Below are 27,113 nucleotides of genomic sequence, written 5' to 3'. Positions count from 1 at the left end.
AGGTGGGGACCTCTCTGCATGGTGATTAGGTGGTCAGGGTAGAGTTCTCATGAAGGGATTAGTGCTCTTATAAAAGAGACCCCAGAGAGCTTCTTCCACCAGGTGAGAATACAGTGAGAAGATGCCATCTATGAACCAGAGGTGCGGGTCCTCGCCAGACACCAGATCTGCTGGTGCCTTGATCTTGGACTTCCCAGGCTCCAGAACTGTGAGAAATAAACGTTAAGTCACCCAATCTACAGGAAGTTGCTACAACAGCCCAAATAGACTGAGACACCTTCCCTAATTTACATCCAACCTAATTTACACCCTCCCTGTTACTCTCTCTCGGAGCTCCACGTTCCCTTCTTAAAACAGTTACCTTCAGGCTTCCCTGGTGGCGCAGTGGTTGAGAATCCGCCTGCCAATGCAGAGGACACGGGTTTGAGCCCTGGTCCGGGAAGATCCCACATGCTGCAGAGCAACTAAGCCCGTGCGCCACAACTACTGAGCCTGAGCTCTAGAGCCCGCGAGCCACAACTACTGAAGCCCACGCACCTAGAGCCCGTGTTCCGCAACTGAAGTCACCACAGTGAGAAGCCCGTGCACTGCAACGAAGAGTAGCCCCCGCTTGCGGCAACTAGGGAGAAGCAACGAAGACCCAACGCAGCCAAAAATAAATAAATAAAAGAAATTTATATTAAAAAAAAAGAGAGAGACAGTCACCCCCTTGGTAACTATGTTCTTTGAATTCATTGGTTTAATAACTACCTTCCCCATGAGACTGAGAGCCCAGCAGGAGCAGGACCTGGGTCAGCCTTGCTCACCCTGTTCCCAGAGCCCAGCAGTGCCTGAGCCCCTAGATACCGTTGCCAAATGGGTGAAGGAATGAATGACTTTAAATGAACACAGCAAACTGAATGACAGCAAACACACTCCCTCCCCCTAAACGTGGACCATCCCTGAGACTCATGCCTTTGTTTGTGACAGATGAGAGATCAGGGATTCGGTCCATTGTTGGCTGCTGGGAGGGTTTTAAACCCACTAAAGCCAGGGGCTTCTCCAGTCAAAAAGTAAGCCTCTGGCACATAAGCAGTAAGTCACTTGAGAGAGGGTGGGAGGGAAGATGAACTTACTTGTATGAACCTTGGAAAGAACAACTGTATGAAGGACCATATCTTTCAACTGCTCAGGATTTGGAAAATGCTGAAGTATCATCACATAGCGAAATGGCAGAAAACATGGAAGCTGAGCAGGTGCCCGTATGAAAACTGCTTTGAGAGCTTAACTCAGAGCATTCTGGCTTCAGAGCAACTGCCAACACTTAACCTTTAGTGCTCTGTTAGCATTATCAATATTTCCCCCTTGCAAGGAGCACCAGGCTACTTTTTCCCAAGAAAAAAACAATTGTTTGTTTGTTTTTTGGCCACGCTGCACAGCTTGAGGGATCTCAGTTCCCAGACCAGGAATTGAACCTGGGTTACGGCAGCGAAAGCCCAGAATCCTAACCACTAGGTCACCAGGGAACTCCCCGACAATTTAAAAATTTCATGTGAGTGTGTGTGTGTGGGGGGGGTGGTTTATGCATTTCAGGTGTCTTACTAAAGCTAATATAATACATGGAAAAGGGTAAATTCATAAGCATGTGAAACTGTGAGAATGACTAACCACGGGGAAAGAAAAATTAACTTTTATGGGAAAGCAGGATACTGATAAACAGAACTGTTCAAAGCATGGTCCAAAAGCTCCTTGGGAGGGACCACCTCACTCCAGGAGAGAATGCATGTTTCACAGTCTGAGAGTGAGGAAGATCATTTCTGGGATGGGGAATAAACTGGAGAATGTAACAACATTCAGCTTCAGCCTTGAACTTCAGCCCAATCTTCTACTTGGCAGTGGCTCTGAAAGGCTGAATAGATGGTTGCCTCGCTCAGCACCATTGCTGGCATCCCCGGACCTGGGCGTGGTCGGTGATCCTGGGAGTGTGTGTGATTCTGCCACATCGGATCAGCAGCATGACCTCAGAAACACAGACGAGCCATGTCACCTAGATTAATTGCTCTAGCTGAATATTCACTTCAGCTAACAAGGAAGTTTCGTTCCTGCAATACAATACTAGACTTTTAAAATCTGACTACTAAAATGTTAAATATTGTAATTGTGATAGTAATTTAAAATGCTGATAAATTTTCATACTTATTCTTAAACCCCAGAAGTTCATTCTATGGTGAAGATGTTTGGCTCCAGCCTTATGTTGATAAGTTGATTTACATTCTCAGCCATTTGGCCACAGTGTGTAATATCTCTAATATTAATTAGCATGCCGTGACATAAGATGCTAATTAGCATCCTTTAAAACACTCATTTTCATAGGCAACAATGACAAAATGGGAAATGTCAGATTCCTGACATAAACCCAGAGCCCTGGTATATTCTATTTCCACAAAGGATACAAACCCAACAGAAACATTTTTGTTTTCCACCCACACCTGACCTAAGACCTATGAATCAGGGGATTCTACTCCTTTACTGTCCTCTACCACCACTCCCAAAACACAGCTTCTTCCCAGATTGTAACCTCCTATTCTCCCTCCCATCTCAGTAAGAATAAAAGGAAAGTCCAAGGGCTCTATTCTGATGGTGGGTGAAAAAGGAATGTCAAATGATCAAAGGTCCCTTTGGAAATACAGAGGATATGTGTCCACAGAGCTGGTGACAGGGCACAGTGACTCAGAGCACAATCAGGTGAGTCATCGTGATGCAACTCTAACCACAAACCCCTCCTGAAGCCACCATGCCCCTCACCATCATCAAGTCCTACCACCTCTGGGGAAACAGCCTGTACTGGGCAGAGAGCTCCTTCTTCCCGAGCTGTTTACACAAATGGTGTCATTTGCTAAGCTCCAACTGTGGCTCACGACAAAAGCAATAATTCATTGATTGAGGTCTGGGCTACGAGTTAAAGTAGAAATTTAGGTTAGCAGTTTGGAAGAAGACTCCTCTGGTTAGTTGATGCTTTCCTTTTCTGCTCTAGGGAAGAAAGATGAAGAGAACTTTTCCACCTGTCTTTCCATTTTTCCAACTGTTTTCTGCCTTGGCTAATCAGAACATTTTAACTAAATTTCTTCTCATGGAAATAAGGGCAAAATGGAATGGTGGCAAAAAAAGACACGAAGTTAACTCAGGCTAGAAATATTTGTAATGCTCCAGTAAGCAGAAGTACCCAGAGACTGACTTGCCAGGAGTTAGTGTGTTAGGAGGCCTCAGGAAATTGGGAGACATGATAAAGGAGGTCAGGCTGGACCTCAGACCCTTCAGCTTCCCATCCAGAGAGAATCAGCCAGCGGCCCAACTAGACTACGTCCAGAGACTGTCAAGGAAAAGTGCTATAACATTAAGATAAAACAATGACCAAACACAATTTGGACTACTGATCAGGAAAGATAACACAGGACAGTTTCAGAGAAGCAATCTGTGATTAGAAGAGAAATGCTAATAAATGAAATAACCTTATGAAATTCTAGTGTGATACATTACAAAATTGGGGGAAAAAAGAGAAAATGAAGGTTCAAATTAATAAGTTTCTGCTTATAATCCTCCTTTTGGAATTTCTGACATCAAAGAGCTCAGAAGGCTTCAACTTACTAAGCACCAAGGAAAACAAAAGGCATTTTATTTCTCACTTGAAATGTCGCCCTTGGGAATCTGCTGCACAATCACCAGTAAAGGCCAGGCTGGGAGAAGCTCAAACTTCTCACATGTTCCCAGTCAAGTCATAATATACATCAAAGGAATCCATCCTTTGCCATCCCCCTGGACTCTACATCTGTTTCAAAGTGTTATATGAAAAGCTTGAGAGTTCTGAACATCAGCACAGCAGGTCAGAACTAAGCTTCAAGATCATGAACTTCCTCTCTCCACCTTCAGAGCTCAGAGTTCAGGCCCTGAGGGCATCCCCATGTAACAGCTGATGGCTCAGTTCAAGTGAGCAGCTCCTCTAGACAGTATTCTAATAGTGGCAGGAGCTGGGGTCACGAGCATCTCCAGGGAGCCACAAGGTCAGGGAACACCAGCCTCGCAGCAGACTCATCCCCTGAGGTTGGACAAGCTCAAGGAGGAAAGAAGAAAGGCTCCCATGGGAGATGGTATTTCCCGGATCCCCTCAAACACTTAACCACAGCTTACCTTGGTACAAGGTGGTTGAACTTGTAAGAACTGAAGACCTCTTGGATCTTTTCTTCTACTTTTGCCTGGTAAGGATGCAGGAGATGGGAGAGAGAAAACAAATACAGATGAGACCTTTATCCACTTTATGTTCCTATTGCCACAAATGCCTACCAGCTAGAGTTCCTTGGTGTGACTTTGTACCTCACAGCATAACAAGACTGCATTCAGGGGCTCTGCAGGATGACAGGCTTGGGACAAGGACAGAGAGAGAAAGAATGCCCTGTACCACATTAGCATCACAACCGACTTCTCCAGTAAACTAATCCATGGTATCCAAACTAATGGCGATTCTGGAGTTTGGCACCCTGGCAACAGTTACTCAGGGAGCAGGTGAAGATGGACCCCTTTTGCTTGAAAGACCTGTTCTTGCCTGCTCTATGAAGTTGTTTAGGTGTTCGTTAACCGGCCATTCTCAAATATGCAATTAATTTCTGCCAAGGGTCCTACTTCTTATTGTCAGATTTAATGGTTTAAATATAGATTGAACAGTATTAAAATCCCCAAAGGGATTTACAAGAACATCAATCACGGAAACACCAAAGAAATAGCACACCTGGTCATTGGACCTGTGTCACACACCAGACTCCACAGTCCCATAAAACAAAGGATCTCGGAAAGTCAGGTCACAAAAGGAATGAGATGACCTGTCTCCTCTGAAGATCACACCATGATGTGGTCAGACAGCACAGCTTCTGTAAGGAAAGGGTACGGCAGTGCAGGAGGGGGCTGGTCAACGGGATACAGGGTTTCACCTTCACGGCCATCCCTGCTTTGTGGTGAGGCAAGTCCTTGCTGAGATTTCAAGATATATAATAATGTCCTCTCTGGGAAATATCAAAAATGCATTTGTTTCTGAAACACCTGAGTTAGAGCTTCCAGTCCCTTTGACAAGCTTCCAAAAATCACGATGAGGGGAGCAGTGATGTGAGTCAGCTAAAATGGCAGCCCATCTAAAATTCATTTATATTTGGTTTTAGGATATGCTTTGGTATTTGCCTTTGGACATGAGTTTCAGGGATTACCTGGCCAAGAATTTATAATACTTCAAAAAACAGACTGAAGTCACTGTGAGAATTCGACTCAGAAGAAGTAAGAAAGTTCTCCCAGACCCCTCACGATGCTTTCTCCATGCCAGACACCGATGTGGGACTAATACAAAGCACCAGCCTAAATGAAACACAGACTGCATTTTTCAGTCGTGCCTTCCTTGGCTATACGTTGAAAGGGATAAAAAAAAAAAAAAATACGAGAAACATATGTCAGGAAGATCATGAAATAAAAATATTTGCCTACCAGGTTTGGACACACAGTTTTTCTGGGCAGGAGCGCGCTGTTTCCCCCTTTGCCTGCCAAAGCAGTAAAGCTATTCTTTCTACTTCACCCGAAACTCTATCTCCAAGATTCGATTCAGCCCCAGTGCACAGAGGTCGAGTTTTCGGCATCACTAGGAGTGGAACCGCTGGATCATTATGATAACTTTATGTTTAATCATTTGAGGAACTGCCAGACTGTTTTCCAGAGCAGTTGTACCATTTTATATTCCCATCAGCAGTATATGAGAGCTCCAATTTCTTCACATCCTCAGCAACACATTATTATCTATGTTTCTGATCATAGCCATCCTAGTGTGTGTCAAGTAGTATTTCACTAGTTGTTTTTTTAAAAATAAATTTATTTTATTTTTGGCTGCGTTGGGTCTTCGTTGCTGCGTGTGGGCTTCTCCCTAGTTGCAGCGAGCGGGGGCTACTCTTCATTGCGGTGCACGGGCTTCTCACTGTGGTGGCTTCTCTTGTTGTGGAACACGGGCTCTAGGCATGCGGGCTTCAGTAGTTGCAGCACGTGGGCTCAGTAGTTGTGGCTCGCGGGCTCCAGAGTGCAGGCTCAGTAGTTGTGGCACACGGGTTTAGCTGCTCCGTAGCATGTGGGATTTTCCCAGACCACGGCTTGAACCTGTGTCCCCTGCATTGGCAGGTGGATTCTTAACCACTGAGCCACCAGGGAAGCCCTCACTATAGTTTTGATTGCCTTTCCCTGATGACTAATGATGTTGAGCATCTTTTTACAGGCTTATTGGCCATTTGTAGATATTCTTCGGAGAAATGTCTATTCAGGTCTTTGTTCATTTTTCAAAGTGGGTTGTCTTCTTACTAATGAACTGTAATAAGTCCTTATATATTCTATCAATAGATACAAGTTCCTTGTCATATTCCCATTCTGTGGGTTGTCTTTAGGAACTAGTGTATTTTTTAATAGAAAAAGATCACTTCAGAGCACAAAGTATGATTTTTAGAGTACAACTTTTAAAATAATACTAGCAATGAGCCTGTATTTTTTTGACAAATAGTAATGGATTAATATACAAATTTAAAACTAGTCATCTGAGGATAAGAAAATGAAAGTCATCCCCAAAATATAACATCCTTTTTTGCCTCTCCTTCTCCACATACAGTCTGCTAGTGTGATATAAATCGTAGTAATTTTGTCACTGGGAAGATGTAAGCATTCTTTGAATGTTCTGATTTGCATAGTGGAAGGAAAGGAAGAAAGCTAGTTGTATACAAAAGAGTTAACACAGCAGGCCTGAGACTACCATCCTTAGAAAGGCCTACTTGAAAGGTAGACCCTGGCTGGAGTCTGGGAGCCTGGATCTCGGGAGGGCTCTCACCATTCCCAGAACTGATAAGACAGGCTCACTGAGCCTAAACTGTATAAACAACGTGGTTTATGGTGAACAGCTATCTTCCTTCTGGGAGTCTGGAATTATGCTAGAAAGAGGGTGCCTATGTGACCAGCCCCAGTAAAAACCATGAGCGCCCAGTCTCTAATGAGCTTCCCTGGTAGCTCTGCATGTGTGGTCACAGTTCAATGCTGGAGAAATTAAACACGTCCCCTGTGACTCCACTGGGAGAGAACTCCTGGAAGCATGTGCCTCACTTCCTGCAGACGTCAGCCCATGAGCCTTTTCCCTTGGCTGATTTTGTTCCGTAGCCTGTTGTAATAAATCATAACCATGAGGACAGCTATATGCTGAGTTCTCTGAATCTTTGTGTAAGCAGATAAGGTAGAGGGTCCCCGGAGAAAGAAAACCAGTCATGGCTTTCTTGACATAAGAGAGGCCATTTTGGCCTAAGCCATTCTGGGATCTAAGCCTAGCCACAATGCTTGCCCTTTAATAGGTCTTAGAAATCAATGATCTTAAGAGAAGAAAGAATGCAGACGCTGACTGTTATCAGGCAAGAGAAATAACAATAGCAAAGATAATATATTAGTTATAAAGACTCCCAGTTCTCTTTCAATGGTAAAGAGTAGCCTGAAGCCTCAACCACCAGATGTAGTGGCACCTAAGGGCTGATGATGTTGACCTTTTCTGAACTTCTGACTTCAATCAGCTAAAGCTTGGACTCTGTTGACCACCCAAGCCCCATCATGAATATGCATGTGCCCTTAGCTTAAAACTTCCCCAATTTTGCTGTTGGGAGAGACACTGCTTTGGGAAAGACCCCCAGTGTTCTCCTTACTTGCTGCAAGGAATAAATCCTTCCTTCTCCCCATCTTTGGCTCCGTTGTGTCTTTTGGCTCAACACTCACCAAGAGGCAAACCAGTTTTCAGGTAACACTAGTAGTGAATCAGTGAACCTAGGAGTGGTCTTGGGGACCTCCAAAACATGAGGAGAATTAAAAATTTAGCCTTTGGGACAGAATTAAGAGAAGCAGTCACAACAATTGCATAATGTCTATGAAGCAAGATCTATAGTTAAATTCCTTTTTAAAATTTTATCGAAATTCTCACTTTAAATATAGGAGAACTGGGGGTAACTATTAAAAAACAAAGTTACCTAAGTCATGAAGAACTCTAACACTACACAGCTCTCAAATCAGAATTAGGAAGGGAGGAAGGGAGGAAGGGAGGAAGGGAGGAAGGGAGGAAGGGAGGAAGGAAGGAAGGAAGGAAGGAAAGAAGGAAGGAAGGAAGGAAGGAAGGAGGGAGGGATTGGCTTCAACATAGGGATGCTAAAGCATGTCTGCCTTTCCCTGGCCTTTCATTTTATCTTGAATTTCCATGTTTCCTTTCCATCCCGAAGGAAGGGACCCTTCTGTTTTAGTTAATTTCTCTTTTCTTCATGAGAGCTCCCACAGGCAAGGCAGCTATCAACTGAGTACAATACAAAGGGTTATTAACAGCCCTACAATAGCAGATAATTTTCTCTTGCATAAACAGCAAAAAGCCCATAGGTTCATTTCCCTTGGGCACAAAGCACACAGTTTGTGACCATGTTAATGAAAGTGATATGGCTCTCTTGGGAGGAGGATGACATCCTAAAGCATCTGTTAGGTTTCAGAAACATTGCTACATGAAATGTTATAAGAAATACCATCAGGACTAGTCACCAAAAAATTCAGTCCCAAGGGATTAGCTCTTCAAAAATTTTAAACAGCCTGAAATAAAGGAACCTTGACTGGCTCCTAATTCAAAACACACACCAAAAAGATATAAAAAGAATTTTGAGACAATTGGGGAAATTTAAAAATAAAGTGGAGGGAATTCCCTGGTGGTGCAGTGGTTAGGACTCCGTGCTTTCACTGCCTGAGGGCCAGAATTCAATCCCTGGTCAGGGAACTAAGATATCACAAGCCACATGGCCTGGCCAAAAACAAAACAAAACAAAAAAATAAATAAATAAAAAATAAACTGGATATTAGATGATATTATACAATTACTTTTAATTTTCTTAGGTGTGATATTATTGCCCTGATGTAGAAGAACATTATTCTTAAGAGACGCATGCTTTATTATTTAGGGGTAAAGTGTCATAATATCTTCATCTTACTTTCAAAGATTCGGGGAAAAAAAACCAGTCATATACATATATACACGTGTGTACATACACACACATATAAACATACACACACACACACCCCCAAAGGAAAAGTTGTGTCCATCACTGTGAAACAGGAGGGAAGGGGGCAGGGCACTACCCTTGAAAGAATGACATAGACCGAGGACATGACATAAACTGATTAGAACCAAATGGGTCCAAGATGGCAAACAAGTCAACTTCCACTAGACCTTGAGTCTCAGTATACACTCGCTGTAACACATCAGGAAGCTAAATGACACACCCACAGGCACCAAGACAGTTCTAAGACTGACCATAAGGATCAAAAAGTGGGCGGTGGGGCTTCCCTGGTGGCACAGTGGTTGAGAATCTGCCTGCTAATGCAGGGGACACGGGTTCGAGCCCTGGTCTGGGAGGATCCCACATGCCGCGGAGCAACTTGTCCCGTGAGCCACAACTACTGAGCCTGCGCGTCTGGAGCCTGTGCTCCGCAACAAGAGAGGCAGCGATAGTGAGAGGCCCGCGCACCGCGATGAAGAGTGGCCCCCGTTTGCCACAACTAGAGAAAGCCCTCGCACAGAAAAGAAGATGCAACACAGCAAAAATAAATTAATTAATAAACTCCTACCCCCAACATCTTCTTTTAAAAAAAAAAAAAAGCGGGCGGTGGCCCAATTCCTGGAAATCCCCGCCCCTTCCCAAAATAGCTGAAATACTCCTGCCACTCATTAGCCTATGAAATTACCCAACCCTATAAAAACTGACAACCCCTTACCCTGGTGCCTTTCTCACCTTCTGAGATGGTCCACACTCTGTCTGTGGAGTGTGTTTCTCTCTAAATAAATCTACTTCTTTTTTTTAAAAAATAAATTTATTTATTTATTTATTATGTTTTGGCTGCGTTGGGTCTTTGTTGCTGTGCCCAGGGCTTTCTCTAGTTGTGGTAAGCAGGGGCGGAGCACAGGCTCTAGGCACGCGGGCTACAGTAGTTGTGGCACATGGGCTCTGTAGCTGTGGCTCGCGGGCCCTAGAGTGCAGGCTCAGTAGTTGTGGCACACAGGCTTAGTTGCTCCATGGCATATGGGATCTTCCCGGACCAGGGATTGAACCTGTGTCTCCTACATTGGCAGGTGGATCTTCAACCACTGCACCACCAGGGAAGTCCCTAAATCCACTTCTTACCTATCACTTTGTCTCTCACTGAATTCTTTCTGCGATGAGACATCAAGAACCTGAGCTTCATTAAGTCCTAAAACCAGGTGTGTGATCTCAGTTGGAAGAACCCTGGTTCTTCCTAATTCTGATTTGTGTGAACCCTGGTTTTGGCCAGGTTCAAGTCCCAGCCTCGTGGGTTCAAGTCCCAATCAGGTTTTTGGCCGGGTTCGAGTCCCGCCACGTGGGTTCAAGGCCCAATCTGAGGTGCATGGTTTCAGCTGGCAACCACGAAGGGATGGTGATAAGGTAAGAATGTTGAGAGTTAGGTTTTGATCCTAAAGAGGCCCTTGTGATGCTGCGACCCAGTATACTGGGGAGGACGCTCTGCCAGTGTCTGCTCATTTTTGACCGGAAGGTCAATCCTGTTGCTTGTGCATATGCAACAGCAGATCCAGGACAGAATTGTTAATCTCTATACTCATCTCCCTGACTCTGAGGTTTTTCTCCTACATTCTTGCATTCTTGTTCATTCCTACTCCGTTTCTTTCTTTCTTCCATTAACCCCAGAAAACCTGTGTGACCACCAAGGTGTACCTTTTATTGCTTTTACTCCCCTCCCTCTGACGCTTACAAGTGCTGACCCTTTTTTTTTTTTTTTTTTTGCTGTACGCGGGCCTCTCACTGTTGTGGCCTCTCCCACTGCGGAGCATAGGCTCCGGATGCGCAGGCTCAGCGGCCATGGCCCACGAGCCCAGCCGCTCCATGGCATGTGGGATCTTCCCAGATCGGAGCACGAACCTGTGTCCCCTGCATCGGCAGGCGGACTCCCAACCACTGCGCCACCAGGGAAGCCCCATAAATGCTGACCCTTTATTCCCAACTTATAGCTAGACCAACTCCCACTCATTATCAACACCATTGGGGATGTCTTCTATGCTGTTTCTTTGTGACAACTTTTTGGGCACTAACACCTGGTTGGGAGACTACCCTGGAAGGGACAGCATCTAAAGTCATAAGTGCAAATCTTCACCAAATTGCACGGTGGATTTTACTTAAGAGTGGAGTTTTGGACAGCTCAGGAGCTTGTCTAAAATGGGTCAGGCTGCATTAATCCCAACCAATACCCCTCTGGGCCATATATTCTGGGATTGGGAAAGATTTGGACAACAGGAATTAAACGGAAAAAACTTAGTAGGTTATGTAATCAGGTTTGGCCGCAATATGAGTTAGGAAATTTAAAATTGAGTGAAGTACCCTGTGTTCAAATTTCCATGGCCTTGTATCTAGGCAATGGAACCCAAAAGGAATTTAAGGCATGTGTAGCTTGGAGGGATAACTCTAGGAAGTACACTGAGTACATTTTAACTGACCCACCCTACAGGGCCATGGATCCCGAAGGAACGTGGTTCCCTTCTCCCCCCAGGTACAGGCCCTTTTGGCTATGCATTTCATAGCCCAGTCTGACCCAGACATCAGGAGCAAAATTCAGAAAACAACTGCTGGTCCTCAGACTCTGATGAACAATTTGTTCCAATTGGCTTATTTGGTTTTCGGTAATAGGGATATGGTCGAAAAGGCTGAACGCACCCAGAGAAATGTGCAAAAGGCCCAGATGACGGCAGTGGCTTTGTCCACTCAGAGACCACCAAAGGGGAAGTTGGCTTTTCTGGGCCAACCTGGCCCTGGCAGACCACAAGGCCCATGGGTAGCCATACAAGGCCAGTGTACCCTGTGTGGATACAACAGACTGGAGGGAGGATTGTGATCAATGTGCCCTTTGCAAACAGCCAGGGCATTGGAAGAGGGAATGGCCCTTACGCCAGAGAGCGACCGGGGCGGGGGGGGGGGGGGGGGGGGGGCCCTCAGTCATTGATGGTTTTGCAATCAGAAGACTGAAGGGGCCCAAGGCCGAAAGTGGCTCTGCCCAGAGATACCATCTACATAACTAATGTAGAGCCTTGGGTGGTCACTGATGTCGTGGGCCACATGACAGGATTTCTTAACGACACTGATGCAACCTTGGTCTTAACCCAAAGGATTGGAAACCTTAGCAATCATAAGGAATAATGGGGTTGTTAGGGAAGAGACAGGGGCACACCTTCCTGGAACCCCTTTTGTGCAAGATCAATGGCCAGCTGTTTTTATATTCCTTCTTGTTTGTGCCTGACTGTCCCATCCCTTTAATGGGAAGAGATTTATTAACTAAGTTAGGGGCCACTCTGTTTCTTGAGGGGCAAGGGAACCACCCTCATCACCAAATGGTTCTAACAAAAAGCAACAAGGAACAGATAATCTGAAGCTAAAATAGAAGACAGTAGACCCTGGAATGTGGACTATCGAGGTTCTGGGCTTGGCCAAAGGTATCCAGCCAGTGGTTATTAAGTAAAAAGGGTTATATAGCGTCTAAATATAAGGTACAAATTTCTTAAACCTAGGGAAGATCCTCAAAATTGTTTGTAAATAGATTACCAAAACAGGAGGCCACTGGTCTGACTAAACTAACCATAGCTGATATTCAGAGCCTGATAGGAATTTTGGAAGAGGCCTTCTCCCCTAAACTAAATGAGGAAAAGTAAAACTTTCCAACTTAAATGAATGGGTATGTCAGTCCTTCAATATCATTGAGGTAACCACCCAATTCTCTGAGAAAGAAAACAAGACTGCCCTTGTTTTACAAATGTAGTCTTTACAGGACCGGAGGTGTGGCTCCAAAAATAATCCAAAACCCACCAATCCTTTTACCACTCCCCAAACCTTCCCTATTTATCTTAAGAGACTTGTAAGTGTTAAACAAAGGGGAAACAGTCATCCTAGGAGGAACTTGCCAGTATCTTTGAGATGCAAATGTCCTATCTGGTCTTCTCAGGAACCCTTATCTCTGCCATCTTTTTAAACGCAAATTTTAAAAAAGAGGGTAAAGTAATTTAGAACTTGACTTGTCAAGGATAAATAGAAATCCTAAGTGTCTTTTCTGTAAACACTAGTAAAAAGGGTTTAACCATCGACATAAGGTGACCTTGATTTGTTCCATCTGCCAGAAGCCCAATTTGAATCCAACCCCTTGTAACTGATAGGTTTTATGTTGTATCTGACTCAGGACTGAAATTTTGGAATGGGAACTATGAGGCCTCTGTGTTTGTTTGTGTGTTCATATGTATCTATATGTGTGTTGTGGGCGTGTGATATTGCCAAAAATGAATTCGTAAAAGAGCTCTACTTAACTGGCTAAAAAAAAAATTAAGTGTTTATATAAATACTCAGAAATAGAAAATAATCTGGCCAGAATGCATTTCAGGTTCATGTCATCTGAAAAATATTCAGTACTAAACTGATATCTGGTATTGAAGGTGGCTTAAGCTTGTTGGTTTGATTAACACAGACCTGTTAGAGTCATCAATGATCAATGTCAAGTATAATCCTTCTGTTGTACCTAGGTTTATTAGAGGTCAAATAAGACCTTTTTCTGTTACAACTTTGTCAACAAGTAACTCAATGTGAAAAAAACTTTTAAGAAAAGTAAGATATGTGTTTTTAGTAAAAGAAGGTGTGAAGAATGAAGAATATCGAAAAGAGTTATACATGATCAGGATTTTCTAAGACTGGATTAAATTTAGTTGGGTAAATGGATTTTGCTGGGAATGGGCTGGGACAAGACTGGATTTGGTATGTTTCTTTGCCTTTTAAGTGATCTGTATTTGTTTTTGAGATCTCCTGTAACTTTAGTTAGGGAATAAGTATTGTCTCACAGTGACCTATGATCTTATTTGACCAAGTGTTTTGAAACTTTTTGACAAGCTTCCCAAATGTCAAATTTTAATTGTTTCTTTTGATTTCCAGCTAACTTTGGGGTAGAGGGCCCCTGAGGTATCTCAGAGAGAAATATTTAACTAGGATTATTTCGTATGTTAAGTTAAATGTAATCATTTGTAACTCTGGCTATTATAACCACATTTCTTTATCGATTACACTGTTACCAGATGTTTAACCATGCCTTTTGTCATTTACTGATATTTTTGTACTCTGATGCTGTTACAAAAAGTGCTTCATCATCAAGGAGATTCACAGAAAGACCTTGGAAGCAGTTACAACAGTTCCACACCAAGATGATGGCTATGCGAGGACTCCAGCCCATACTGACTTAGAACAAGGAGCTGTATTGCCCCCTGGGGCCCCTAGATCAGGCATCCAGAGATTTTTACTCCCTGACAGGCAGGGTGAAGCAGTTACAGAAGACGGACCATCGCCCTTCTGCTTCCCATAAGAATATGGGATAGGGGCTTCCCTGGTGGTGCAGTGGTTGAGAGTCCGCCTGCCGATGCAGGGACACAGGTTCGTGCCCCGGTCCAGGAGGATCCCACATGCCACGGAGCGGCTGGGCCCGTAAGCCATGGCCGCTGAGCCTGCGCGTCCAGAGCCTGTGCTCCGCAATAGGAGAGGCCACAACAGTGAGAGGCCACAACAGTGAGAGGCCCACGTACCGCAAAAAAAAAAAAAAAGGAATACGGGATAAAATCTCTGAGGGGGGAATGAAACAGGAGGGAAGGGGGCAAGGCACTACCCATGAAAGAATGACATAGCCGGAGGACATGACATAAACTGATTAGAACCAAATGGGTCCAAGATGGCAGACAAGTCAACTTCCACTAGACCTTGAGTCTCAGTATACACTCATTGTAACACATCAGGAAGCTAAATGACACACCCACAGGCACCAAGACAGTTCTAAGACTGACCATAAGGATCAAAAAGTGGGCGGGGGCTTCCCTGGTGGTGCAGTGGTTAAGAATCCGCCTGCCAATGCAGGGGGCATGGGTTTGAGCCCTGGTCCGGGAAGATCCCACATGCCGCGGAGCAACTAGGCCCGTGCGCCACAACTACTGAGCCTGTGCGTCACAGCTACTGAGCCTGTGAGCCGCAACTACTGAAGCCCGTGCGCCTAGAACCTGTGCTCCACAACAAGAGAAGCCACCACAATGAGAAGCCCAAGCACCACAATGAAGAGTAGCCCCGCTGCGCGAAGATAACGCAGCCAACTATAAATAAATTGTTTTAAAAATTAGAAATCCCCGCCCCTTCCCCAAATAGCTGGAATACCCCTCCCACTCATCAGCCTATGAAATTACCCACCCCTATAAAAACTGACAACCCCTTACCCTGGTGCCACTCTGGCCTTCTGAGATGGCCCACCCTCTGTGGAGTGTGGTTCTCTCTAAATAAATCCACTTCTTATCTATCACTTTCTCTCTCACTGAATTCTTTCTGCGATGAGACATCAAGAACCTGAGCTTCATTAAGTTCTGAAACCAGGTGTCTGATCTCAGTTGGAAGACTGTGGGTTTTGGCCAGGTTCAAGTCCCAGCCTCGTGGGCTGAAGTCCCAAACCGAGTTTTGGCTGGGTTTGAGTCCCAATCTGAGTTGCATGGTTTCAACTGGGTTATCTCCACCTTTGTCCTTTTTTTTTGTGGGGGGGGGGTGGTGCCAAGCTGCACGGCATGTGAGATCTTAGTTCCCCCGACCAGGGATGGAACCCATGTCCCCTGTGGTGGAAGCAAGAAGTCTTTAACCACTGGACCGCCAGGGAAGTCCCTCCACTTTTGTCCTTGACAAGACTATCTCACAATTCTGTAGAGGTAGAATTTGCAGAAAACTGATAGTGATGCAAACAATTTCTGTCCACAGAAATACAAATTGTATCTAGTAAAATGGAAGTACTTGTAAATGCAAGTATAATGAATATTGCCCAGTTTTGCATCCATTTGCAAATTTACTTCAGCATCCCTATCTGACTTCAAAGGTGGTATGTTGAGTTCCTGTCTGAACTAGTTGTAATATCTTACTGGGTCCATGAGTCAAATAAAATCTTGGACATGTGTTCATTTTATATTTGTGTGAGTCGTGATTTTATCTTCTTTTAAAATTTATCCTTGAACAGTTTATATGGCAGAGCAGGGGGGATTAGGTGGAGGACAAACAGATACTGTCAATTTTTCTGTATATTTGACATTTTTTGTAATAAAAAGTTAGAGGAACCAAGATTCCATCACAACTTTATCTAGGTATAAGAAAGATTTTTGAAAAGTCAAATACATCTGCACACACACACACCAGTACTTTATATGTATAGTAGCTAAATAAAGGTTTAAACCAATTAGAGAGTGTTTCTGTCAATTTAAAAGCAAAATACTCTACAGTGTGACACCGGCAGAGACTTTCCTTGACCAAACTTTAGTCAGTCTCCTCTGAATCCTCCTCCCGACTAGGCCTTGACTTTTTTTTTTTTTTTTTTTTTTTTTTTTGCGGTACGTGGGCCTCTCACTGTTGTGGCCTCTCCCACTGTGGAGCACAGGCTCCGGACGCGCAGGCTCAGCGGCCATGGTTCACGGGCCCAGCCGCTCCACGGCATGTGGGATCTTCCCAGACTGGGGCACGAACCCATGCCCCCTGCATCGGCAGGCGGACTCTCAACCACTGCTAGGCCTTGACTTTTATACTTCCATGTCCATCATCCTATCACCTATTTTTAGCAAGAATCCTGCTAAGTTGGTTTAGCCAGAATCCCCCATCCCCACTATCTGATCAGGTTCCTCATCCTCCACCATCCCCCAGTGATGTTTGACCACCTTGGCCTGCCTTCACAAGGAATCCTTTTAAATCAGTTTAGCCAGATTCCCCACCTACCTTTGATGATTCCTCTTACTAATATACCATCCACCAATCCCCCCACCTTGCTCCTTGGCTATAAATTCCCACCTTTCCTTGCTGTTTTCAGACTTGAGCCCAATCTCTCTCCCCTACTGCAAAACCCCATCATAGCAGTCCTCCTTGAACAAAGTCTTCCTTTAACAAGTGTCATGAATAATTTTTTCTTTAACAATACCTCTCCACACCCACCAGCAGAATGACTAAAGTTGAAAAGAGGGAAAACACCAAATGTTGGCAAGGATGTAGAGGAACCAGAGCCCTCACACATTGCTGATGAGAGTGTAACATGTCTGATCACTCTGGAAAAGGCCAGCAGTTTCGTTTAAAACTAAACATACACCTACCCTGTGATCCAACGATTCCACCTGTAGGTTTTTACCCATGAAAACACATGATCATAAAAAGACTTCTACGAGAATGTTTATAGCAGCATTATTCATTATATCCAAAATCTGGCAACAGCTCAGTTGTCCATCAATAGGAGAATGGATTAAAAAACCAGCAATAGCAACCATTAGATCAAGTAGCTCAGAGGCAGTTTACCTGCAACCAAGCTGATCTTGTTAAATATGTAAACTCTCAGGTCATAGACGTATAGAATCAGAAACTACTGGGATGGGGCCCACCCAGAGGATTCTTTTTAACAAGTCCTCCAGAGGATTCTGATGCATGCTAATGTTTGATATATCAAAGGTTTTTTTTTTAGTAGTGGTAACAGTCACTGGATTTCAGCTCAGAGGCTGATGCTTGAGTTTGACGTCAAATAGAACTTTCTTTTTTTTTTTTTTTTTTTTTTGCGGTACGCGGGCCTCTCACTGTTGTGGCCTCTCCCGTTGCGGAGCACAGGCTCCGGACACGCAGGCTCAGCGGCCATGGCTCACGGGCCCAGCCGCTCCGCGGCATGTGGGATCCTCCCAGACCGGGGCACGAACCTGCGTCCCCTGCATCGGCAGGCGGACTGTCAACCACTGCGCCACCAGGGAAGCCCAGGACTTTCTTAACTTATTGCTGGTTTTTTTTTTAACCTGCTCACCACACTTTTCTTCTTCTTAATTAGCAAAGGATAAACGAAGGTGAGAAGGTAAAACATTCCTCTGAACAAATATCCTAATACTTTGAGTACAAAAATTCAGAGGGAGGTCAGAGTTGACCTAGTCTCCTTAACCAGCTGGCAATCCTCTCTATCAAGGCTGAGATCCCTTATGAACCATGGGTTCTCAACCCTGGCTGCATATTAGAATTACCTGAGGAGCTTAAAAAATACTGATGCCTGGGTCCCACCCTCAAAGGTTGTGGGTTTTTTTTGTTTTTTTTTTTTTGCGGTACGCGGGCCTCTCACCGCTGTGGCCTCTCCCGTTGCGGAGCACAGGCTCCGGACGCGCAGGCCCAGCGGCAATGGCCCACGGGCCCAGCCGCTCCGTGGCACGCGGGATCCTCCCGGACCGGGGCACGAACCCGCGTCCCCTGCATCGGCAGGTGGACTCCCAATCACTGCGCCACCAGAGAAGCCCCAAAGGTTCTGTTTTAATTGGTCTAGGGTACAACCCGGGGTGGTGGGCAAGACCAAAAGCTCCCCAGGTGATTCTAATGGTCAGCCAGGTTTGAGACCCACTGCCCTCACTGCCAATTCCCTTAAAAAAAAAAACCTTGTTTTAACATCAGGTGTTCCAGAAGTAACGAAGGAAAACTAAGTTTAAATCATAAACCAAAATGAACACTAGAAAAAAGTTCCCAATGGCCTACAGATCCACAGGCTATGTTATCAGCAGTAACCTGCCTCATTCAAAGGACAGGTGCTTATCATCACTGTGCTATAATAGTCAACAATCCTCCTCTAACAGCATGTTTCATTAAAGAATTCCTAAAAGCCCATGCATATATGAAAACTTGGTTTAAGGCAGAGATGGGAAATTCTAATATCAAAGGAAAAAACATGGACAGTAAGTGTTGCTAGTGTAAAAATTACTTCCTATCTCTGATCCTAAAAATAATAAATAAATTCCAGGTTGATTAAATTTGAACATGAAAAACTTGAGTCAAGTCATTAAAACAGCAATATAGGAGAATATCTTTATATTCTTGGGATAAAGATTTCTTCAAAAAGCCCAAACTATAAGGAAAAAGACAAAGAAGAACATAAATATAAGCAAGGTTAAAGGCAAACAAGAGCCTAGGGGAAGATATTTGGAACATATGTAAAAGATACTATTTTTCCCAAATTAAGACCGCTGACCACCAACAATATCAAGTCTTAGAGAGGATGTGGACAAAATAGATCTCCAGTACACCACTAACTAGTGCTTAAATTACTAGAGTCACTATGGAGGGCAACATGGCAGCAGGTAATAACACTGAAAAGGCACAGACCCTACAACCCAGCCATTCTAACTCTCCAGTAGAGACGTACCTAGAAAACCCTTGCTTGCCCTCCCAAGCCTCTTTATAACATAACTTAGTCCTAACAGTACATCTCTCACTTTTCCAGTCATGAGGCACTTGATCACTTAGGATATGGCGAAAGGGGAACACAAGAGTTCAGAGGTAAGTCTATTAGTTTGTCAGAAGTTTACCCCTGCTTCTGACGGGGCACAGGCTAGTCGTTGCTACGTACAGAATGGTTTTGCGTTTGCCGAAGTAAGATTATACATATTGAGGAGTCCTAGAATATGCCATCCCAAAATATGCCTCGTTGGCATATGGATTATTCTGAGCTAAAGGCCATTGATAACCAGGAGGTGAAGGAAAAGCTCTAAAAACAGGGCATTACGTTTCCTTTTGTAAAGATGTCTCCCTCTCCACACCAGGAAGTGGAGGACTCCAAACAACTCTTATCTATGGAGAAGGCACGGACTTGAATCCGAATAACAAACCTTACTAAACAACTCTTGTTTACCATACTTTTCCTGGACTTAGGGGAAACATAAGTTGTCTCCCCAACCCAGAAGCCCCAAACCCTTTTCTTTGTTTTAGCCTAAAATGGCATATAAACTCAAGTTCTAACTACCCCTTTGGGTGACTCATCGATAGGTGCTCCCATGTATACACAACAATGCACATGTTAATAAATTTCTGTTTATTTTTCTCTTGTTAATCTGTCTTTGGTCAGTCTAATTTACAGGGCCCCAGCTAGAGAACCTCAGCCGGGTAGAGGAAAAGGTTTTTTCCTCCCCTACTATATATTTATGTGGAAGCATATGCACATGTATCTTTATATAATATAAACTAATAAATATATATTTGTGTGTGTGTATAGTCTGTGTACATGCCATAAACTAGTATGTATATTACTTTGTGGTTTTCAACGATGGAGGGATTATGTGAGAATCTAGGGGTCAGAGATGAAGTGACTGCACCCACGTCCCCAAGACTTAGGTGCCATGGCAACATAGATGCAGATCTAACCATCTGCCTGCATTCTTGACAGCTCTGTTTAAAACATAGCTCCTGGAATTCTTCTAGAAATCCAATCGGAAGCACAGAATAATATCCATTCATAGCTGAGTGGTAAAAAAACAACAAATGCATTTAGAATTTTCTCTTTCACAGCTTCTATCTAAAGCAAATCTCGTGATGCACCAACTTTCGTACCATAGACCTTCCCTTCTCCCTACATCTCCCCCTCTCTCCCAGAGGAGGACCCTTCCAGAAAGCAGATTTGCTGCCTGAGACTCATGCTAATGCTGAAGATGTGGTAAAAGAATCATTAATAGATTAACTATAAGAAAAAGATTCTTCCTAAAAAAAAATTATCCCTCAGAAAAAACAAGTCACCTTATAAGAAATCCTTACAAAGTTAACTCTTGCTGTGGGGAGTTCTTTCAATTCTTTATTTTGAATACAAAGTACGAGTTGGGGTTGACACATCATCCTGAAACAACCTCAGTCAAGGTCTGGTGTTGGCTGCCTACAGAAGTCAGCTGATGGTATCAATGAAAGGAGACAAATTAAACACAGATTTAATTCCTGGGGATATGAACTCACACTTGCACGTGCAAACTGCCACTGTAAACCCTTTTAAAGATCACTTTAAAAGTTAATAAAGTGTTTAAGTTGCGATGATCAAAGATATGCACCAACTGGACACACTGTAAAAGAATTAGAATTGTAATTTGTGATAAAATATTCAATATCTTCCCCATATTTAAAAGGGATGTATCTCAAAAAACTGAAAGTGTGGTCTGCAAAATCATATTCACTGATCCAAAGTACAGCTCCAGTGATGGTAAAAACACAAAGGTCAAAGATGGATGTGAAGAGTTTGAAGACAAATATTCTATGAATTTATGAGGAGGAGAAAGAACAATATTTCTAAATTAGTGTGATTTTATAAAGTATGCGATTTTAAACAGGCACAGGTACCTAAATTTAAAATGCAAATCGTGTAAACAAGCCTTTGGTTCGTTTACCTACATACCTAATAGTATGTGTATTCTCGAGTTGACCAAAAAACACTTTAGGGGACTTTTTAATAGGGAAAATGGGGAAATTTTGATATTTGCACTTTCTAATAGTTGGGCAACATGGTATATGCTGAATTTCAATAAGATAAAATTGATTCACATAGCTAGCCTACTGACCACTTAACAAGCAGAGCTCTGGTCCCATCTATCAGAAGCATAAAAATCTAGTTAGTGTGACTATATTTAGGGATTTGCTCCACCTCTGTTTAATAATCTTTCAGATACTAGAACTCGAAACAAGTCAACAGCAGGAGCTCGGGATTCATTTCTGGATCCCTAATGTTCCCTCCTTCAGGATCTGCAGTGGTGCAATGCCCGTCACTTGCAGCCAGCTCTTTAGCCTGGCTCTCCATCCTGTCCCCACCCGCCACCAGCACTCACTCGTCATCAGGTCAGCCCCACCCATCCAGCTGACCTAATTCCCTACCACAGCCAACCTGGTCTTTCCCTCGTAACGGCTCCTCCCACTGGCATGGCTGCCGCCCTAACTCCATCCTTTACAGCCTAAGCCGAGTCCCACAACCTCCATGAAGTTGTCCTGACCGCCTCACCCCACAACAGATCGGCTTCCACTCCCTGAAATCCTCATGCAATGCAGTTATAATTTAGCACTTCATTACATGCTCTGCTGAGTCATTCTGTGATTGCTTCCGGCATATTCTTTTTTTTTTTTCCCCCTCTAAGAGAAAAGAATTTTGACTGAGACAAATAATTCTTCTAGATTCCCCCCAGAGTTGACTGGCACTTGACTGAATGTCGTATAATGACATCATGCCATTTCAAATGGAGAATGTTTCTGCCCCTGTTCAAGGGCAGTCTAAAGGGAAAACAAAAGTAGTACCTTCAGTAACAACTGTTGTTGGCAAACCTGCTACCTCTGAGATTGTACCGGTATTACCCTACCGGCCTGAATCACAGAGCATTTGCAATGGGGTGACTGCAGGTGGCACAAAAAAGGAAGACAATCGCTAATAATACAACCACATCTTGCTTTCTGGAGTCATAAAAGGTTCTCCGAGCATCAAATTCATCAGCTTGTCAAGAAATAAAACAGCCTGTCACAACAGAGACCTTCAAAAGATACCCAGAATCTCACCACTGCTCATTACGTCTACTACCACAGCCCTGAGCGAAGCTGCCATCACGTGTCACCTGCAGTACTGCAACAGCCACTAACTGGTTTCCCTGCACCCACGCTGGCCTCCTCACAATCTACTCTCAACAGCGACCTAAATGAGCCTGCTGAAATGCTCAACAGATTGTGTCAAAACCCTTCAATCATAGATCAGTCTGACTCCTGGTAGGAAACAGATGGCACATTCAAAGTGGGTGATTTGAGGAGAGTTCATATCATAACACAGGGGCTAGCAACACAAGGGTACTTCACCCCCTTCTAGACCCGAAATGTGAAGAGAAGGGGTAGAGAGGGAGACAGAGAGCTCCACGGAGAAGGCACCTAATTGGAGATGTGACCTTAAGTCTAGAGACACTCCCGCCCACACAATCCTGCGGGAAGGGAATATATATGCCAATCTCATCCTTCTCCCTCACTCTCATCCCCTATCAATACTCCCCATGGCCAAATGCAAACAGAAGGCAGAAAGCAAGGTTGCCTGTCAGTGCAGGTCCACCTCCTGGGGCACATCTACAGAGCAGGGTAGAAAAGGGTAGAGTGAATCTGGGGAGGTAAATGGAAGCTATTCAGCCTAATGGCTTCCCATCTCAATCAGTGTATCTGAAATTACGAGATCCAACCTTATCTCCTGTTCTGTTTGCTAACCTCTCTACTCAGTAGCTCTCCACTCACCAGGCACACCCTGCCTCAGGTCCTTTGTACTTGCTGCCTTCTCTGCCCAGAATGCTTTTCCCCCAGATACACACATGGCTTGTCCCCTCACCTACTTCAGCTCTCAGCTAAAACGTTACATCAGCAGAGGTTTCCTTTACCACCTTATATAAAAACCTCCCTTGCTCCTATCCCACCCATGCCTGGCACATCTATCTCCCTTATCTTGCTGTATTTTTCTCCACAGCACTTCTCTCTAACATTAGATAGATAGATGGATGGATAGATATTTTTTCCCCTTTTTAATTGACTGCCTCTCTGGCCTAGAACAAAAGTTTCATAAAGGCGTCCACTTGGCCTCTTTTGTTCACTCCCTTATACCCAGTGTCTAGAACAGTGCCTGGCACAAAGAAGGCACTCACGTATTTGTTGCATGAATGAAAATGAATGAATGGAACAGAAGAACCCATAGCTAAGGACTCTTTCCACTGTTCAGAGGTTTCACTCCTACTATCAAATCATTGTTAAGCAAATAAATAGGCTCCTGATAATCAGACAGGAAGCAGGTGACAAGCATTTTTTATTGGCAATGGCACAAAATTGAGTGCTGTCAGCAAACCCCTAAGAATAAGTGGAATCTTCAGTCAGAACCAAAGGAATAACAGCAGTGTCTTCTGTAAACAACTCCTAGCAAGGTTGTTTCTTCTTATGACTATATCATCATTAACCTACCAACCTAGTCCTTCTATAAGACTCAGTCTTCTCATCTGTAAAATGTGTAAGGATTGAATGACACAATGTATGGAGAGCATTTATTGGGTATGGAACCCAATAAATGGACACTATAATGATTATTAAAACATTGAGGAAGCCATGAGAATGAGATACCATGTTATCTTCCTATGATCTGGAACAGTTTATCCTAGACTTTTAAAACGTGAGCTGGAATAATGACACGGAAAAGAAGTATAAGATGCTTTGCTATCCACCACACAGTTGGGCCTAGATCTGAAAGACATCCTACAGTACCAGTGCTCCATATCAGAACCTAGTTTCCACACCTGGCCCAGACCTTGGCCAACCCTTTTGCAGGCCAGTACCTTGTTGCATCCATTTCTGCATCGCTCATTATATCTAAGCACTTAGAACATAAGTGCTGCTTTGTCCGTCATAGGAACTAAGCAGGGCATGTGACTGCAAAAATAGTGTAAGCAAAAGAGAAAGAGCAGATCAGTACAGCTCCTGGTGATGCTCCTGTTTTTGACTTACCCCTCTAACCATGGAAGTCTCTGTTCTGGTCCGCAAATTAGACCAAATTCTGATTCCATTTTCTCCACTAACATTTTATCTATCCATAGCCTCATCTGCTGGGTCAATTCAGTTAACTACGCAAAAGGTGACCCCATAGTCTTAGGTCAGATAAAAAGAAAAAGGCTTGACCTGAATCCACTCAACAATCCATCACTTAGGAATACTGCAAAGATCCTGTAGTAGCTTTTTCATTGATGGGAGATTTCTTTGCAATTTTTTGCATAAGATTTCTGTAGAAGGACACACTGGTGGGCTAACTAACCTGGGAAGCTAGATTCAAAAGGTAAGTTTCCTTTCTACCCTAAAACCCATGAAACTTAAATCTCCAGTTAAAATATTCCCTCTGCTACTATGTGTATACGTGTGTATTCAAGCCCTTGCTTTTGTTATTTTAGTCATAAATATGCAATATAATAATTATCATTACTGATTTTTGCCAAAACTGAGGCTTCCAACCTCAGGCATGAAAATCAAAGCAGGTCCCTCCAAGATTAAGCCTAGGGATTGATCTTACTAAGAGATCTTATTTTAGTAAGCAGCCTGATGCTTACTTGTTAGTGCTAAAAAAAATCATTCTGATCACTTCTCCTAGTGACAGATGGGTAACCATTTCCACAGTAACTAACTTGGGACCAATTCCAATTGAGGAACGAGAAGAAAAACAAAACTATAATTCACTACTCATTCCGCAAACACGTTTCAAAGTGATAGGTCCCATCTACTTCGAGGCCTCAGTGAATGGCAAGTAGTACAAAATTCACACTCTTATTACAGCACTTCCCAAACTGTGCTGTTTTTCTCTCTGTCTTCCCCAACCATGCTCCTGATCAGGGGCTGTTTTATTTCTTTGCATTTCCATTGTTCCACATTGTGACCAACACACTGCTGGTGCTCAAATGATTGAATGGCTACTAAAATGTCCCCCCACGAGGCAGGCGTCAAACCTGGCACTGTGGGTCATAAATTAAACATCATGGAATGGCATGACCGCAGTCTGGCCACTTCTTTTCCCCTCTATGTCCCAAAACTATAAGCAGGGTGGGGAAAGTGCATTATCCATACGAGAACCTCCCGATGTCTGGCAAAATGGAGTGGGCTGTCCGACCCACCCGGGCTGCTTCAGTCCTCCAGGAACAGAACAAGATTCTCTCCGCTCCCTAAGGCAGAGGGGGCCCAGGTACTGTCCTCTCCCTCCAACCTTGACAACTACCCCTCCCCAACCGGCCCCACAAGCATTCCACTCTCCAGCCCAAGCCTGGGCGCCGGGAGCGTCCCAGAGGTGGGGGGGGGGGCGCCGCGGAGCACTGTGGGAGCTGTAGTTCCCGGGTGGGTTCCGCACCCCGGCGGCCCTGAGGACCAGACTCCCGCTCCCAGAAGCCCCCGCGCGGGCGCCTCGCCCAGTCAAGCCAGCTCACCTGTTCCGTGGACGTGACTGTTTCTACCGAGTCGTCCTGCAACCGCTCCCGCGCGTGCTCGGGCCTCAGACTGTACAGCGGCTCTGACCAGACAGGGGAGGAAGATGGAGGGCAACAGTAGGTGAAGGAACTCGGAGAAGCCATGCTCTGGAAAGCAGCAGGCGGTGTATAGGACTCAGCTTCGTCAAAGAACAACGCGCCTTGAAACTCTAGCGGGCTAAGGCGCTACGGAGAGCGGGTAGAGTCAAAAGATTTTGAACGCGAATCGCTCCTGTCGCCTACACAACCTCAGGGAGTGAGTTGCTGGAATGCTGCCGCCCCCCATTGGGCAGAGGAGCTGCTGCAAGAGGCTCAGTTTCCTGGCGCGCAAGGAAGCATGTGTACATCTGAATTTCATTTCCCACACACACACCTTTTCAACATTCTGCTCATTCTCACCTACTTATGTCAGTAGTTCACAGTTTCGGGTGCCCAAGAACCCAATGAGGGTAACTTTTTTTTTTTTTTTTTTTGCAGTACGCAGGCCTCTCACTGTTGTGGCCTCTCCCGCTGTGGAGCACAGGCTCCGGGCGCGCAGGCTCAGCGGCCATGGCTCAGCGGCCATGGCTCACGGGCCCAGCCGCTCCGCGGCATGTGGGATCTTCCCGGACCGGGGCGCGAACCCATGTCCCCTGCATCGGCAGGCGGACTGTCAACCACTGCACCACCAGGGAAGCCCGTGGGTAACTTTTAAAAAGGCATTTCTGACAGCTCTCCTGATTGCCTCAGTCATACTATTATGAACAGAATTATTGCACACCTTTGGGTACATGACAATCGCCCAGGAGAAGCCAGCAGCTTCCCCACAAAGGAATTGCCACCGCAGTAGTCAGTGATGGAGGGAAGTGGCACTGCAATTCTATCAATTTGGGGGTTACAGTGCAGTAGCAGGAACTAAAACTCAGTAGAAGGGACAAGTGTAAGTGAAACAACCATGGAAGCATTCGTTCATTTATTCAGCAGTTTTTTTTATAGAGCACCTACTACATGTCAGGCACCCGTGCTAGGCCTCAAGGATACAAAAGTGAACAAAACAAACAGCGTCCCCCCCGCCCTTGAGAACCTTACAGCCTAATGGAATTGATAGAATTAAGTGAACGAACACTAAAAACTCTGTGAACACTAGTGATGAATTGTATGAAGAAAAATGACAGGGTCTATGAGAGAAAGTAAACGAGGAGGGGACTAATTAGATTGGGTG

The 27,113-nt window shown here is 44.4% G+C and overlaps 1 protein-coding gene across 2 annotated transcripts in view; it reads right to left on the bottom strand.

The window, feature by feature from the left end:
- FNTB (farnesyltransferase, CAAX box, beta) overlaps nucleotides 1-26,349 on the bottom strand; it is an 84,912-nt gene extending 58,563 nt beyond the window's left edge. The window contains exons 1-2 of one of the 2 annotated variants that reach the window (XM_033425508.2): nucleotides 25,874-26,349; nucleotides 4,165-4,229 (exon numbers count right to left, since the gene is read on the bottom strand). In XM_033425508.2, the coding sequence (XP_033281399.1) occupies nucleotides 4,165-4,229; nucleotides 25,874-26,017 (209 nt within the window). In that variant the 5' untranslated portion in view covers nucleotides 26,018-26,349. The remainder of the gene's footprint in view (nucleotides 1-4,164; nucleotides 4,230-25,873) is intronic. The other variant, XM_004262129.3, reaches the window with a different exon arrangement.
- Between the last annotated feature and the right edge of the window lie 764 nt (nucleotides 26,350-27,113).

This window comes from Orcinus orca, chromosome 2, assembly GCF_937001465.1.
Source record: "Orcinus orca chromosome 2, mOrcOrc1.1, whole genome shotgun sequence".
NCBI lineage: Eukaryota > Metazoa > Chordata > Mammalia > Artiodactyla > Delphinidae > Orcinus > Orcinus orca.
This window is presented reverse-complemented; position numbering and strand designations above follow the sequence as displayed.